General features: G+C 38.0%; 1 protein-coding gene across 1 annotated transcript in view; it reads left to right on the forward strand.

Moving 5' to 3' along the window:
- The window catches only part of ttc27 (tetratricopeptide repeat domain 27), a 126,309-nt gene that overhangs the window by 96,748 nt on the left and 12,093 nt on the right, over positions 1–17,468 (forward strand). The window contains exons 12-16 of the mRNA XM_052153802.1: positions 1,678–1,800; positions 5,957–6,184; positions 7,103–7,201; positions 9,246–9,298; positions 11,267–11,432. Of these exons, the coding sequence (XP_052009762.1) occupies positions 1,678–1,800; positions 5,957–6,184; positions 7,103–7,201; positions 9,246–9,298; positions 11,267–11,432 (669 nt within the window). The remainder of the gene's footprint in view (positions 1–1,677; positions 1,801–5,956; positions 6,185–7,102; positions 7,202–9,245; positions 9,299–11,266; positions 11,433–17,468) is intronic.

A 17,468-nucleotide genomic window follows, 5' to 3' on the forward strand; every position in this document is an offset into this window, starting at 1 on the left:
TTTAAGAAAAGGAGTGACGAATCAAATTAAATCTTGAACATTAATATTATGCCACATTGAACCTGGAATACTCCTTTTAAATACTTTTTTCCCTTTATTTTTCTTTCCAATTCTTTTCTTTCCTCCTTTCTTTCCCCCTTCTTCCCTCTGTCTTATTTGTAAGTAAGATCACGTTCTGTCTCCCATGTATAATAGGTCACATGATCATGGGCAGCCTCACCGGTGAATGTATCTAGATTTATGGTACCCATAATGCCTGCAGGACGTGATATGCCACAGAAGGCAGGCGTGGAGGGGGAAGTGAGTGGTGGGTGTGTCTCAGGGCAGAAAAGTGAATGAGAGATGGAGCAGGAATTCAGCATTTCCTGCTCCCGACCCGCTTGAAGCAGATATCCGAGGTTGAGGTTGATATCCGTTCACTCCACCAATAATCTCTACAAATACACTTCATGGCATGCAGTTGCCTAAAACAAGAAGTTCAAATAATCGTTCAAGCCGTTCAAAGAAAACTAATTGCTGACTTCCTGTTGGGTTTAGCATATGGCTCTAAGATACTTTTTTGTACTTTTTGACATGTTACATACGCCTACCAATTTTGTTACGTGAAGGTGAAATGTCGTGCGAAGGCTGCTTCGTTTGAAATTTTGTAGGTGGCGCTATTGAGCCATTTAGCAACACTTAGTTCTAAAACCTGTATCAGATGTGAATTTTTGCCACTTTTGAGGTGTGTGCAAATTTTCATGATCTTTTGACCATGCTTAGGCCTCAAAAATATGATTAGTTTCACATCGAAATTTGTCTGGTCACCATGGACATGCCCTTTAATGAAAACTCAAAAGCTTCTTAATTTAACATCACCAAAGACCATTGGATTTGACTGACCGAATATGGTGTTGATCTGATTCAATCTCTGAGAGGAGTTCATTAAAGTACGGCCTGGGAATGGCAAAAGCTGACCAAAAATTGGAGAGAAAAATCTAAATGGCTGACTTCCTGTTGAGTTTAGGGCATGGGTCCAAGAGACTTATTTGTAGGCATGTTACACATGTGTACCGAGTTTTGTACATGTAGCATGAGGCGCACAATGTTGAAATTTTGTAGATGACGCTATCAAGCCATTTTGCCACAACTTATTTTGAAACCCATATCAGATATACATTTTCACCACTTCTGGTGCGTGTCCAAAGTTTTGTGAGTTTTCGTGTATGTTTAGGCCCTCAAAAACACTTTGGAAAAAAAAAAAGAATACAAAATAATAAATGGAGCAGATACAATATGGTCCTCGGTGCTCGGGCCCTAACTAGCAGCATTCATCAGAGACAGAGAGACTGGACAAGGCTCATTAATGGTATAGATGTGTATATAGCTGCTGATCATGAAGCATGACAGTACAGAGAGAGATAGATGACCATACGCTCAATGCATCCGTTCAGAAAAGAGAGGGGGAAAGGGATGGAAAGATGGTAGAAGTGTAGGTGAACTTTGGTTTTAGCGCAGTGCCAAGATAAACCAGACTGAACCGTAATTCACTGAATGCTTTTGAGTTTTGTTAGTTTGCTTTTGATATTTTTGGCTTTGTGTTCACACGCTTGCTAAATCTGTTTTGAGTGTCTACCACATGTTGTGTCTGTGTAAGCTGTGTGTTGACTGATCTTGGTGTATGATGTGTGTGTTTAGAGACAGTTGGCAAGTCTGTTGACTGATTTGGGCCTGACGAGTTCTGCGCTACTAATATATGAACAGCTGGAACTCTGGGAGGATGCAGTCATCTGTCTGGAGAGGATTGGACAGCACGGCAAGGTATGCCATTCAGATACTTACTGTATATTTGTCTCTTCAGAATGAGCACTTTTGGCTGTGTGCACTTATAGAATACAAACTTCCTTAAAACGCACATGACAGCCTTGTCAATAGATGCATATACTGTATGTTGTTGCTTTGTGCACAGAATCTTTTTATTTTTTTAAGGTGAATTTTTATTACAATTGTTGAAATAAGTGTTCATTTAAAATCCGCTATTGTGTGTACTTATTTGCAATACATTATTGTATATACAGTGGCCCCTAAATATTATTTGGATACTTAAACCACATAATTTGCTTGATATTATAAAACAAAATATCAGAACAAATCCTCTCTCTCACGCTCTCTCGCGCTCTTTCTCTCTCTCTCTCTCTCTCTCTCTCTCTCGCTCTCTCTCTCTCACGCTCTCTCGCTCTCTCTCTCTCTCTCGCACTCTTTCTCTCTCTCTCGCACTCTCTCTCTCTCTCTCGCTCTCTCTCGCTCGTACACACACATTCTGTTTCTGTGCTCCCCTATGTCAGTGCAGTTTTCCGGGAGTCATTTCTCAGCTTTATTAAGTTACCGTGCACTTTATCTACCAATAAGATTATTGGGTAGCTCTGAGGTCAATAAAACTAGCCAATCACTCCCAATCAGATCTTTAATATTATAAAATTTACTGATATCCATTCCACTGCAGTACCTGAAGCAGTCAGTCTCTCATTCTTTTCTTTTTCTGTCTCTCTCCACATTTCCCTGCTCATATATTGGAAGTCATATAAATGTAATCCCACAAACTGCAGCTAGGCATAAAAAAGAAAGTGAAAAAGAGACAAAAGGGATTGGCACTTCAAATGAAAAAAAGGAGAAATGAGGAAATATGAGGGTGAGGGGAAAATAAATTGGGGAAGATGCGTCCAGACAAATTAAAAAGGCTGCAGGAAAAATAAACGCAAAGTTTTGTTAGTTTTCCTGAAAGCCGAAGGCCTCGCTGATGTTTTGAAGCACAAGAGACTGTGTTAGTTTAATGATTTTACACCTTGAAAGTACGACGTTCATTTGGGGCATGTACTGTTGTTTATTTGTTTTGAGCTATTTTTTATTTATTTATTTTATTGTCCCACAAGAGCTTGCATGTGCAGCTGTGTATTATGCTGGAATGTGCCATTTTAGAAATGTGTGTGGCCTTCCAAACAGAAGCTAATAATCAATCAACCCCTTTAAAAAAAAATTACTTTTGTAAATACAATAGTTACTATTTTTATTGTTACTATTGATAATACTGTATTATGGTAACTTGGTGCTTGCCACAGCAAAAGATTCTGAAGGAGATCTCGTTGGCTAATTATTGTTATTTTGTTACGGTATTAACAACAACTGTACTGCCATATAAAGCAAGAATTTTAATGATTTCACTTCTCTTTAAAGATTGTCATAGTTTTAAAAATGTACATTTTTTATGATAGATTTTCATATTTTAAGTTTGATTGTCTGTGACATGAGTACAACAAATCTATACATAAAAGGCATTTGAAAAGTAGCATAATGCTGCTGTTATGGTAGTTACCATGGAACATTTTTGTAAGGGTAGGTCGGACACCACTACTTCTGTGAAGGTTTTTGAGAACTCTTGTTTTCTCTGAATAAAACTGACACCCATGTCTGAAGACATTTCCCATGATTCCCGTGGTCTTCCTTGGTGCCCTTCTTTTAAAACCTAACTGCCGCCTCCATTCTATCATCAATCTATTCTGTCTTTACAGCTTCTCACCTCAGCCCTGCTTTACTGAGGTAATCACTAGACATGAAATCTTTCATTGCTTTTGAGTCTGTTACACCCACACTCTTAATCTTCCCCTCACACTCTCTCTCTCTCTCTCTGTTCCTCTTATTCTATCTTGTGCCAGTTGGTTTGTCCCACAGTATGTTACCTTAACCTGCCCCATGGCTACCTTCGCCTGCTCTGAATTCAGCATTTAGAATCATTCCCTGAAGGTGTCTCTCAGAACCCATATCATTGACTTTTTGGCCCATGCAGTTTCAGTGCAACTGTCAGGGGCTGTTCACACTGGATGGAAAGGTTCCATTAGTGCTTCTTTTTTTATTGGAACAAGATTTAGGTATTTTATTTAGTTGTGAAGTCTCATGTGGTCCTGTGTTTGTCCTATGTTGTTTTTATGTAGCACCATGGTCCTGGTGGAACGCTGTCTCGTTTTGCTGTGTACTGTACTAACTGTATATGGTTGAAATGACAATAAAAACCATTTGACTTGAAAATAATTAAATCCAAAAAAAAAATTTTTAAAAAGGAGATGCCTGAATGTAATTTACAAGACTTGTCTGTTGGCTCAAATCTCTCTTTAATTGTGCTATCCAGAAACAGTTTCCCCTTCCGAAATTTCCAACCCCTATTATTACCAGTGAAACTGCTAACCCACTCCCAGATTAGCTTCCATTTATGTGCTTGCCAGCTATGAGATGGAGGAAACTGCCTCCTCACAATGCTTTACTTGGCTACACAAACCTTTGCTGGTTGGTTACTGGACTGCAGTCAACTGGATCGAACTCAACGGCAGATTGTTGTTAGCGGGGAATGCAAAGCGTGCTGTTTATAACGGATACGAGGGACAAAAGAGCACTCAAATGCTGTCAAACCACGAATCTCTCTTTCTCTCAAACCCTTCTCTGATTCTCCCTCTCGTTCTCTCCCTTACCTCTTCTTATTGTTCTTCAGAAGACATTTGTGAGACTTTTTTTGTAACAAAGTAAAGCAGTTATTCATTCAGTTGAGTCTGGCAGGTTTTTATTTATTTATTTTTCTAACTATTGTGTCCAGTAAGAAGAGAGATTGTTCCCACTTCTTTAATTGTGTACTGGTGAAAATGAATAAATAAACACCCTAATTGAAGTGCTAGCCAAGAAATGTCAATTTTATTGCCCTCCTCTTCCCCTCCCACTATGGCTGCAGTTCTGAGTGAACAAGCCCTTCATCCGTCCCAGTGTACAGAAGGAGTGGTGCACTGTAATATCGCTCAGCATCCAGGGTTTGAGAGAGAAGGTAGACTTATTACAAGGTATTTTCCAAAAAAAGCTATGTTTATGTACACAGGCATCAGACAGACACTTTTGGAGCATCTCACTTTTTGTTCATCTTGTCATAAATGCAGCGCTTTTAAGTAGTACGTTTGTAACTTTGAAAGTTGTTTAAAACAAAAAGACATTTCAGGTCATGCTCTGTCCTCATCTTTTTCGGTCTGCTGTCAGTAAGTGTGGTTTGTGGCCTGTTCAGCTGGAGTTGAGCTTACTGTCCCCTGCTGATTGAGACTTGTAAAAACATGATGGTAGCTCTTAAAGGGGTAGTTCACACAAAAATAAAAATTATTTTATAATTTTCTCACCCTCATGCCATTCCAGATGTGTATGACTTTCTTCAGCAGAACACAAAGATTTTTCAAAAACAATTCTCCACACTGTAGGTCAAAGGCAAATAAATAGAGATCAGAAATGTGTAGCTCCAAAAATAACATATAGGACACATAAAAGTAATCCATATGACTCCAGTGTTTAAATCCATATATTCAGAAGCGGTATTGTAGGTGCTAGTGAGAAACGGAACAATTTTAAAGTCCTTTTTTAGAAATCGAAATCTCCACTTTAACTTTCACTTTCAGATGTAAAATTGAAAGTGGAGATGTAAAGTAAAAAAGAACTTAAATATTGATCTGTTTCTCACCCACACCTAATGTATTATATCACTTTTGAAAATATGGATTTAACCACTGAAGACTTATGGATTACTTCTGTTTCCTTTATTTGATTTTTGTATTTACAAAAGTCTGATCACCATTCACTTGCATTGCATGGAACTATAGAGCTGAGATATTCTTCTAAAAAATTTTGTTTTTGTTCTGCTAAAGAAAGAAAGAAAGTCATACACATCTGGGAGGGCATGATGGTGAGTAAACGATGAGAGAAGTTTCGTTTTTGGGTGAACTATCCCTTTAAATTGCTCCGATGAAAGAAAAATTCCTTAGTACATACCGGGGGCATGATATTTTTGATACACTATTTTTTTTTTTAAATCATTTTCACTGAATTAACATGTTAAATCAACAGCCTTATAAATTACTTTATACAAAACTAATTTCAAGCAATTGAATAATTTCTCTCTCAGGCAGAGGAGATTTTGAGGCGTGAGCTGGAGAAAAAGGAGACCCCATCTCTCTACTGTCTGTTAGGAGACGTGCTGAAGGACCCCCAGTATTACGACCAAGCATGGGAGCTTTCCAAACACCGCAGTGCACGTGCACAAAGATCAAAAGCTCTGTATCACCTCCGCAACAAAGAGTTCCAGCAGTGCGTGGAATGTTTTGAACGCTCCCTGCGGATCAACGCAATGCAGGTACAACATACATGAAACAAGCACTGTGTATACAAAAGTGATTAGTTATCGCATTGAATGATGTGATGGACAACTAGTTGTTTGGTGCTGTTCCATTCAGACAGCACACGTTAACCAAAATCACACTCAAAATTTATATTTTAGAGACCAGTTTGTTTATAGAATATTGTTGTCCCTCTTAGTCATAACCGAACCGTGTTTAACATACACTGTGTACCTCTATATAGCATTTGAAAAACAGGACTGACAACTGTGTTCTGCTGCTGTGTGAAAGCAGCCTGTGAAAGCTTGTTATATGGACCACACACACACACACAAGCAAGATCTAGAAGATCAAAAGGAGGGATGTACAGGGAAGATTGGCAGAGTGCTGAAAGAGAACATTAGGAACACGGGGGAGAAATGTGTAGATGAGTGGTATCGGGTTCCCTGTGTGCTTCATCCACAGATAAAAAAAAATGTGCACTACTCACTTTTTTCTCCCTCTCATTCTTCATTCATTTTATCATCCATAATGCAGAAGCACAGGCAGCAATAAGACAGAGTCATTTTCCTGAGGGTCTCATTGATGACCCTAGCGTGATCTTTAACACCACCTCCGAGTGTTGCCCCTGAGCTCTGCCTCAGGCCGTCTTGGTGCTAATGCTGCTTTTAGGGTCAGAACTGGAATAAAGATAAGTGATGAGCATGAAGGAGCAGAAATGGATTATTGAAAACATAAGGACGAGGAAAAAATGGGTTTAGAGATGGATTGCTTGAGGTTCATATTTTCCAAAGACATCATTAATTTTTAGTTCCCGAATAACACCTTTTAAAGACAAGTGAGGCACTTGAGGTCTCTCATTTGTTTTCTGTTTGCCCCCTTCTGCCATTCTCCATCTTTCCTCACTCTCTCTCTCTATCTGTCTGTCTCTACAGCTGGGTGTGTGGTTCTCCCTTGGCTGTGCGTATTTTGCACTGGAGGGCTATGAGGGGGCTGCCAAAGCTTTCCAGAGATGCGTCGGGCTGGAACCAGATGTAAGTCACATGATCACACACATAGGGCTCCCTGATTCCATTGGGCGAGTGGCCTGGCACGAGTGTGAGAGTTTCGGGACAATTGATGGAACTGTCACTTGCCCATATCAGCCCACTTCTGCATTGTTAACAAATATACAGTATATATATTAAATAATTAAACATAGCCGTTAATGAAAATATAAAATATTTGTTTCTGGCACATATAGAAACTACATTGCTAAAAAGGTTTTTGTGATTGTGTCAAGTACAATTCTGAACTACTAGTTCAACTGAGTACACGGAGGAAAAAAAATCCTTATTGTTGAGCCCTGATAGGTCACATGGTCTCTATAAGGAGATCAGTGTCATCTGACCATAAAGACGTGGCATGTGCTGAGTTGTACAGTCTTTCATAATCAAATTTGATCATTTCTGCAAGTGCTTCCCTGTCTTTGTTCGTTCAGACCTCTACTCGTCTGTCCATATTTCTGTTTTTTTGCATCTTTAAAGCTCTATATTCCAGGAATCCCATTAGGTCAAGTACAGGAGCAGTTATGATTCTAATAGTGTAATTTAACATTCTACTTTATTCAAAGACCAGCCTTAAAATTTGACCCTTTAAACCCTTAAAGCTGCACTGTTATATTTCTTTTGTTGCAATTAACAAAAGTTCATTAGTGAGTACATAAAAAACCCTGTCCTTGTCTTACTCTCATTCACTACGGTAAGCCTACAGTAATGATTATTTAGAGCTGTCAGGACAGATTTGGCATGAAATTGCAGGCATACATCATTCGTCCTTGTGTGTTTACATCATGTCCGTAAGCTCAGAGAGAATGTCAGGCTATGGTGCGACTCGTGTGAGTGTTGGGGAAGTGAGTGCAACAGCTGTTAAGCTGCTCTGTGAAATTACTCTCCTAATGGATTTTTAGCTGTTTGGTGAAGTTGTCTATCTGCTGCTATGCTTGATGAAGCTTATACTAGTTGTTGAAACATATAGTGGTTGTCATTACTCATGTGTTTACCAATCGTGTTTTTTCAAGTGAAGTCACTGTAACATGTTTACTAATATTCATGACTTCTCAGTATTTTATAGCATTGCTGCAGTTTCGAGGTGTAGGTGTAGGTGTAGGGTTGTGTGTGTGTGTGTGAGAGAGAAGCTGTTTTCCTATTTCTTTTACCTCAGTCACAGAAATGCACAAATTGTTGTCACTATCCATTGCCCTTTTATTGTTTGTTTAAAGAGAGTAGACAATATTAAATTGCTCTTGAATGTATGTTCATTTCAAATAGTTTATAATGTACCTGTTTTATAGCACAGTAATGTATATTCATTTGTTTAATGTTTAACCATCTCTGTTAAAACTTTACTACCAAAGGAAAAAAATTGAATGCTTATTATTTAAAAAGTTATATTGAATATTTCTGCATATTACTGTTCATAGTCAAAAAAGTATATTTCATCCCCATCATTATTGAATCCTCGTTTTGCATTTTATATTGCATTATTGTTTGCAGTGCATAGACCTACTATTGTAGTATAACGGTTCACTTACAGTCTACTGAGACTGTAGATTTATAATAAAGTGTCCTCAGTTGAACTTGTATCAGCCATTTCACAAGTGTGTGTAGTACAACACAAACGTGAATGTGTAGTGGAAAAAAAACACTTGAATAATCATTAAAATATCTAATTAAGAGTGTTGCTCATCCTCCACAAAGTAATATTTGGGTTATAAATATTAAATAATTAAATAATATAAATATATCGGCATGAAAATAGCACTTCATATCTTCTGCTCTGCAGGTAAATATGAATCCAATCAATCCAAGAGATTCATCCGCACAGAAGAGCAGTGCCCAATCACAATTGATGTAAAATGTTGCTTGTGATTTTAGGTTTAAGCACAGATATCACTAGAGAGCACAAAGTTCCATAGTGCAACTTTAGATACGCTATTATGAAATCTTCTCTATAGATATGTTATTCATAGTCATGTTTATATGATAAATGACTTTCACCCGTGATTCTGACTCATCATCTTTTCTTTCCTCCATTCAGAATTCAGAAGCATGGAACAACCTCTCCACAGCGTTTATTAAACTGAGATTGAAGTAAGTGAAAGTTTAAGTGCTTGGAATAAAGACTACATTAAAGAAAGCTGGTTTTCTGGTGTAAGCCATATGCAGAGAATCAATTGGTTTTGTTTGGGTTTTTCAAGGGGCACTCATTATTTATGATAATGAGGTTTTGTATATATTCTGTTGTCTATGCGTAACTGAACAGAGAAAGTTGCCTCCGCTATAATCGTAGTTTGATCAGTGCATTTATAATGATTTTTGAGCAGCCACCCCTGGTAATCTAGTATTCAGAAATTAAAATCATGGCAGCTCAGAAGAACCAAAGAAATTTCACAAATCTGTTTCCATTTCCTGCACAGCTCATTCATCATTGTTTCATTAAGTACGTAATTTTTGTAAACACATTTCACTAAAACAGATTTCAGATTTTTATGTAATACACATTGGCTTGCACACAAGCGGGGTACCCCTCATAATATTTTTCTTTCTCTCTGCTTTCTTCTATTGATTTTTCCATGATATAGAATCTGATGAACTAATACTGTACATGTGTGTGTTTGTGTGAGAACACTGCTCTCCTATTTTATCTCTCACTGAAATCATTACCATGTACAAAGGGTAGATAAGCACCTATTCAGGTTCCGGTTGGCCTGATTTATGCTGCATTTCTCTGTTTTTCCCTCATCCTGCTTCTGCCGAGGACCCTACAAGACCTCCCTGCTTTTCAATTACTGCAGGAATGACTCTGGCAGCTGTAATTGTAAAGATAAATCTCCTCAAGGCTCTTGCTGCGTCTACCCCAGGAGCTAGCACCTCGCCACATCTACCGACCGGCCAATATTAACCAGATTTGGGGGCTAAATGCCAGTTAGGACATTTGCTGCTTGACATGATTGGGGCTTTTGCTGATTTCCTGGGAGGACTTGAAGGTGTTTCCTGAAACGCCACATAGCTGAGGGATTCTGGGAATTATTTCTCCCCTACACTCTGCCCCTTGTCCAATTAGACCGGTGCACTCATCCCTGATATAAGTCTGTGGATTCTTCTATTAAAACCTGATTAATGCCACCAGGGACCATTCGGAACAGTGGAAGTGTGTGCGGGGGAGAGTGTGTGCATGCACCTGCATACGTTCAAAGGGAACTTGGCTTTAGATGTTACATTGAAACCTGTGCCAACCCTCATTTTAGAGGCTTTTGTTGACAGCCTGTATAAAAATATAAGCTTGTTCCAAATCCTAGTGAGACACCTTGCTGTCTAGTGCCTAAATACTTTAAGAAGCTGTATTCTAAAGCAGCATCCTAACTGAAATATAACGTCATAAGTGACCATTTTGTGAAGCTGTACATAGGAGGCAGCAACTCTGCGTGCCACACAAATAGTGCTCTTCATGTGAAGCACGCAGGATACTCCACTCACATTAGATTCCAATGCCATTTGCCATTTGTTGTTGCTAAGATAACAGAGGTATGATCCAATTAACAAATATGGACAGTATATTTATAATTTCAATTAATTCATATTTAAGATGTGTAGTTGCATTTCAAGTTTTAAGTTAGGTAGGACAGAGCAGACCACCTCACTTGTGTGAGAAATTCTCTGTGGATCACACCACATGCACGTGAGAACCATAACTATTGCTTATTAGCTGCTGAGAGAGGAATATCATAAAATTTGCATCGTTGGCCACCGAAAAACTTAAATGCAGGAAACACCCTGCACATTCTGTAGATCTCAACCTGCCCAACTTCTTCGATGACTTCATTTTACTGACTGGAATAGTCACAATTTGCATTAGGAGCAATGATGCCTTAATTATTTCTTGGTAGGCAGCTTACTAGGTTTTTGGAACAGAGTTACAGCATAATATTTTGGTAAATACCTGTGGTAAACATTACTAGTTTTTGTAAAGGAAGACAACCACAGACCAGTTCTACATCTATACGGAACTTGCTACTGTACTTCTGATAACCACTCTTTTGTTTTTGTTGTGTGTGGCAGGGAGAAGGCATTCCGCACCCTTCAGGAAGCGCTCAAGTGTAATTATGAGCGATGGCAGATCTGGGAGAATTTCATTGCTGTGTGTATAGACCTGGGCGAGTTCAGTGAGGCTATCAGAGCTTACCATCGGCTCATGGAACTCAAGGACAAATACAAGGATGTGGAGGTGAGTTAGACGATGTAGACGTCCCAACTTTTCAGGTTAAGTTTCAGACAGACACCAGGCTACCTTCTATTAATTTCTGTACATGTTCCATAGAGATTTCTCAGTTGAAATGTCCAAAAAGGCAAACTTTCCTTTTTGGCTTGTGTAAGTAGTGTAAAGCAGCATGATTGAATCTCATTTGTCTCCTGCACTGCTTATCATCACATCTCCCAACCATACTAACAGCTGCTTGACTGCATGCATAGATGAAACTCATGTTAGAAGTGTATTGAGTGAATAAATGTGTGTGTGCGCGTGTGTGCGTGTGCGCGTGTGTGTGTGTGTGTGCGCGCGGTCGCGTGTGTGTGTGTGTGTGTGTGTGTGTGTGTGTGTGTGTGTGAGAGAGAGAGATGAGTGAATTTATGTGTGTGTGAGATTTGATGAGTGAATACAGGTATGAGCACACCAGTGTGTGTAAGAGATTTTACAAGTTAATGTGTGTATGTGAGATTTAAGAGCGAATGTGTGCGAGTTCCTGAGATTTGATTTATGTGTATGACTGAGAAATATGAGGTTATGTGTGTATTTAAATGGTCCAAAGTGTGTCTGTGTGTGTGTGTGTGTGTGTGTCTGTGTTTGTGGGGGAGTGCACCTAACAAAGGTTTACTAAAGATATCCCAAGCCCATGTTCATGATATCCATTACAGGTGAATGCCTTTTTTTAAGACAGTGAAATCTGAGGGATCAGAGATCACACACAATCAGAAATGGTTTTCGTCTTGCACTTTACGCACATAGATTTGACCATATGTTCTCAAAGTGCTCGATTATTTGCTGAAGCACCTGTTGTCAAATTGACAAGTCTCGAATGATCCTTGCTCTTGAAGGTCTAGGCTGTTTTTGGAGGCTCCTTATATACTATGATACAGTGTCCTCACCTGTTTAACATCTCCTGCCTTATCGCGTCAAATTGTTATTAGTCTTAAATTGCCCCTCTCAGCTTTTTTGGAGCATATTGCGATCATCTGATTTGAAATTACTGTACATAAAAGAAAATAAAAATTCACACGGTAAAACATCATATAATGTTTAGTTGTTGTGCTTTCGATATAGCAAAGGGTGAATACAATTTATAAATCACTCCTTTTTGTTTTTATTAGCATTTTACATACTGTCCCAACTTTTTCGGATTTGGGGTTGTAAAAGCACATGTGTTTTTAAGTTAAAGGTGCACAATTAAATATATTACTATTGTATTTAAAAATTCTAAATAATAATATTATTATTAATAGTATTATTATTATTACCATTATTATTTGTTTACAAATTATAACATTTTATTTTAATGGGTTCCAAAAAATAACTGTGTAAATGAAAAGTGGACCTAACAAATAAATTGAACAATAAAGAGATCTGAATCCTTTAAAGTACAGATACAAATTGAGAGAAACTGAAAACTGGCTCCTTTTCTACTGAAGACTTATACAGGAATTATTGTTCATTTTGCTGCTACATTATCCATTAGACTATTTCAATGGTTCTCAAACTGGGTTCTGCAAAACGTCTGTCAGTTTAATATGTTCATAGCCACCAGTTAAAAGTACCGACAGTACCAAGTACTGACTCAATTCCGTACCCGCACATTTTTTGTCTACAGCCAGAATCTTTTTAGATGCGTATGTGCCCGTGCTCCCTATAGAGCGCGCATTTGTTGTGTTGGTGAATGCAGCTGCACGCGTGAACACTTAAATGAGCTTCTTGACGCGAAATAAATGTAAACACAGACGTTGACGTTTTACGGTTGTGTTAACAGACAGGACAAAAATGGGGTGCCGCTGTTTCAAAAAGTTTGGGAACCACTGGACTAGTTAACAGTTTGTCTTGATAGACTATACATTTATATTCAAATAATGTGTAGTTAGAGGTTTGTGTTTCTTTGTATATTAAAGAGTACTCCCAAATAATTTCACACAATGAAGTAAAGATATTATAATCTAATATGCAAAAAACAACACTGGTATCGGATCGTATCGGCCAATAGTGAGATGTCAGATATCGAAATCGGATCAGTAGAGAAAAAGTGGTATCGGTGCATCTCTAGTTTGGGGACATCCATTGATATCCTCAATTGGGAAAAAGATTCAGAGTCATGAGTTTTCTCAGGGGTAGGTTGTGGGTTATGTTGGTCTGTATTAATTAGCTTTATATTAAAAACAATACAAATCTATGGGATGCCCCCCCATTTTCACATGTTTGTGTGTGACTCCAGATATCATGCTATAGGTCAGCTTTTGTCCCTTTCGTTTTTAGCTACACACCCCTGTATGTCTTTCTGCATCCTCTGCCCTATCATACCTCTCTCTGTCACACTCCCTCAATCAGCCATGGATCTATTAGCACCACAGTTGTAACACGCATATCCTAAACTCTACACCATTAGACACGTTTGTGCTGTCGTTGCTTGATGTACCAGCTGCTACATCCAATTAAACACGTCATTGTTTTTATCATTTTGTTATCATATGTGTGGTAGTTGTTTACTTCGCTTTACTGCAGCTCCTGGGTCACCACGGTGGTAGTAAATTATCTTTTATTTTTCGCATAAATTATTGCAGTCTCTTAAAAATGAAGCTGTTACATGCATCTGTAATTTTGTAACACTCACCCACCACCCCCTCTACTGTGAACGGTGCAAAATAAACAAATTAGTTGGCACAGATAAGCAAAACAAGAGAAAATTAAGTGTAAACAAGCTCAAGCAAACTGTGAATTAATCTTTTTTTAAGGTATGTGTTGTCTTTATTCAGAGCAATTAAACTGAAGAGAGACATTTGGCTAAGAGTAGAGATGAATCGTAAGAGACATGCTAAAGTGTAGGGATGTGCAAAATGTTTTCATGTTGTCAAAAACAATGAGTCGGTGGGTTGCCTGTTCTGATCTAGTTGTGCGATTGTTCTGAAGTAAGCTGTGTATAATTAGCCTGGTTTTGGGTTCACCTGACCTCGATTGGGCATGTTCCTTAAGGATAATTTTTACCTTTTGGGCAGACGTAGTTCTTTAAGTTTGCTTAGACATTATGAGGAATTGCAGTGATGTTTCTATTCTGCTAAGGTGTGTGTTTGATATTTCTCATGTTCGCACATCTCTGAAATTCTTAGTCTAGGAGAAATCAGCCAGACAAAGTGTGTTGATTTTTTCAGTCATGCATGCTAGCTGAGAAGATGGCTGTTATCTTAAGGTTAAAAGGTATATCTTTGAAGCCCATCTCTCCTAAGTTATTCTAAAGTACACTTTTTATTTTTTATTTGATGCACAACACAAACCTCACATAAACAGCATGCCAATGAAAAATGCATGGAGAGAGATTTTGGTGTTTATGGAATCAGATCAGGTAACTTGCCTTTTCATAGCGAGCTAGCAAAATGTAAGGCTTTTATCAAAGCAATATTACAGAGACCACTTACCAGCTGATCTGTCATTGGCTTTAGATTTGACATCCTTCAGTGATGTCACCCTCTAAGAAATAATTTTTTAATTAGTAGCTATGAATCTAATTAGAGCATTAAATAAATTAAGGCTTTGTTCGCCTAGGGTTTCTTAGTTTGTTCTGGAGGAAAAAAGTTTGGCTTCTTCCAATGCATAAATTAGGCTTTTGGGGCAGCAATGCAAGACATTTCCTACTGTTGAAAAAACAGCTAAATGGAGCGCAATGGAATTGAACTGAATGCATACATTACATTTTTGGGGATTATTTTTAACTTGACACGGTATATTCAAACTGCTGTTGGGATGCTTAAAAAAACAGATGGGAAGAATACGTCTGTCTGAATGTGTTTTAGCAGAAGTGCTTTAAAGGGATTTAATTTAAAGACAACTTTTCCAAGAGGTTTATACCATGCAAACTGCCAAACAGCTTAAGCACTCCATGCTTATTAAAGCACCACTGCTAAAAATATCAAATCTATTTTCTTGCCTAGCATGTAGTGGGTTGTTGCATACTGAATTGCAAACAAGTTTTTAGATTATGGAAACTTTTGGTTTTTATGGACATAGAGGACCAGATATACATTAATACTGTGTTTCAGGATGCTAACAATCTTACAGATGCGTTTTAAACACACAAGTGTGCCTTTTTAATGTGTGTTTTGATTGCCTTCAAATAGATTTGAATTCAGTAGGGTGTTTGCCCAAAAATGTGCTTTCTCCCTCACATCGTCGATTTTTACCCTAGATTTTCTCACGTTTGGTTTATTCGTTTACTTCTGGCGAGTGGTTGGTAGCTCATCAATTAAAAGTTGTGATGTGAAAGCACAGAAGTTGAAAAGGTCAGCGCGAGCGTTCGCCTCCAGCCCCTGTGAGGATTTCAGATGGTAATTGGGATCTCAGTGCTTAGCTGGATTCAAAATCATCACTCACTCCTCTCTGCTGCTCATTTTACTCCCTTCATCAGCTCTCTCTCCACACAGAAATCCTTCAGACAGCCTGTTATTGAGAAACTAGATGAGAGCAGCTATTAATAAAGGAAAATTCACTGTATTTGTGTTTGATGCTAACACATCTTAGTATATATTCATAAGTCTCTCTGTCATTGATCCCACCCACTAATTCACATTCCACAAGAGACGGCAGAAGAGAAAATAATGGCCCATCCTCCATCATGAGCTAAAAACAGAATTCAGATGGATCAAATGTCCTCTTATCTCTCTCACCATCTCAGCTCCATTCTTCCTTCCTTCCCTCCTTCCTCCAGCGAGAGTATTACCTCTCTCCTTATTTTCATACCGTAAGGAATTCGTGCTGGAATTACACCCAGACACCCATTCAATTTCCCCTTTACATATCACTTTGCCCATCGTCAGGCGGAGGAGTCTTATCCAGTGCCCCCATTTAGTTATTTTACATGTTCCATGTCATCAGCAGAGGTTCCCAGATGCCTTTCGACATGAAATTTAGACAACATTTTCTGTATTTTTATAGATATAAAAAATAGATACATTTTAGGATGGATGGATAAATAGGTGTATATGATGGGCTATGTACATTTGAAGAACAGTTAATAGATTTGCTTTAAATGTGGTGTTTACGTGGGTGACACTGGTTTAAGTTCAGCATGCAACGTGTCCCGAATCACTATCCCATTCTACCTCTTCCTCCCCACTAATTTTAATGTCGTCTCTCTATTTCATGTGCGCCTCTCTCTCTCTCTCTTTCTCTTTCTCTTTCTCTCTACAAAAATAAAATGAACTAAAATGAATAGTTCTGACTCTGATTGAATGAGACACATCTGAAGCTTTTGTAAATTGACTTGTTCTATACAGTATTAATGTGCCATTTAGGTCCTGTTGTACTAAATTATTTGGTTGGAGAATTGTTTATTCCAATAACTATTACTAATAAATTGAACTGCTAAATACATTTTAATAGTAAAATAACCTTAAATGCGGCAGTTGCTACGTTGTACATGGCCAACAGTTAGAATAATGAACTCTGGCCATGTTCACACTAAATTATTTTAATTTCAAATGCCTTAATTTTGCTGTGTTTAAGGATCTCTGGCACTCTGGAATGGCATTTTTCACTTAAAGACTTTCTAAAATACTCTCCATTGTCTCGTACTTTGGAAAATATTGACGTATTGACTAAAATGGTGGTTTCAAACTAAAATGGATTGGACTGTGTGGATGTGGACCGTATTACTAAGTGGAAGAATTGTTTATTCGGATAATTTCACAAATTAATGTACACTGTAAAAAGAAATGACAAGAACCTTCATTTTGTCATTTCAATCTTTTATGTAATTTTAAATTACTTTTACATTAAGTTAACTGCAATCTTTGCCTCCTGAAAAAAGTAATGTCTTACAAGACAGTGACCACATTTACAAGCACTTAAGAAAATGGTTTATTCCAGGCATTTAGCAGATATCAGCATTCTGAAACTTAATTTAAGCAAAAACGCTGATTTCCTTACGCTGTTTAAGCGATTTAAGAAAAAGCGGTTTAACACGCCTAAGTTACTCTCGAAGAACATAGCTTAATGTACATACGTAAATGCATA

Source organism: Xyrauchen texanus, chromosome 22 (assembly GCF_025860055.1).
Source record: "Xyrauchen texanus isolate HMW12.3.18 chromosome 22, RBS_HiC_50CHRs, whole genome shotgun sequence".
Taxonomy (NCBI): Eukaryota; Metazoa; Chordata; class Actinopteri; order Cypriniformes; family Catostomidae; genus Xyrauchen; species Xyrauchen texanus.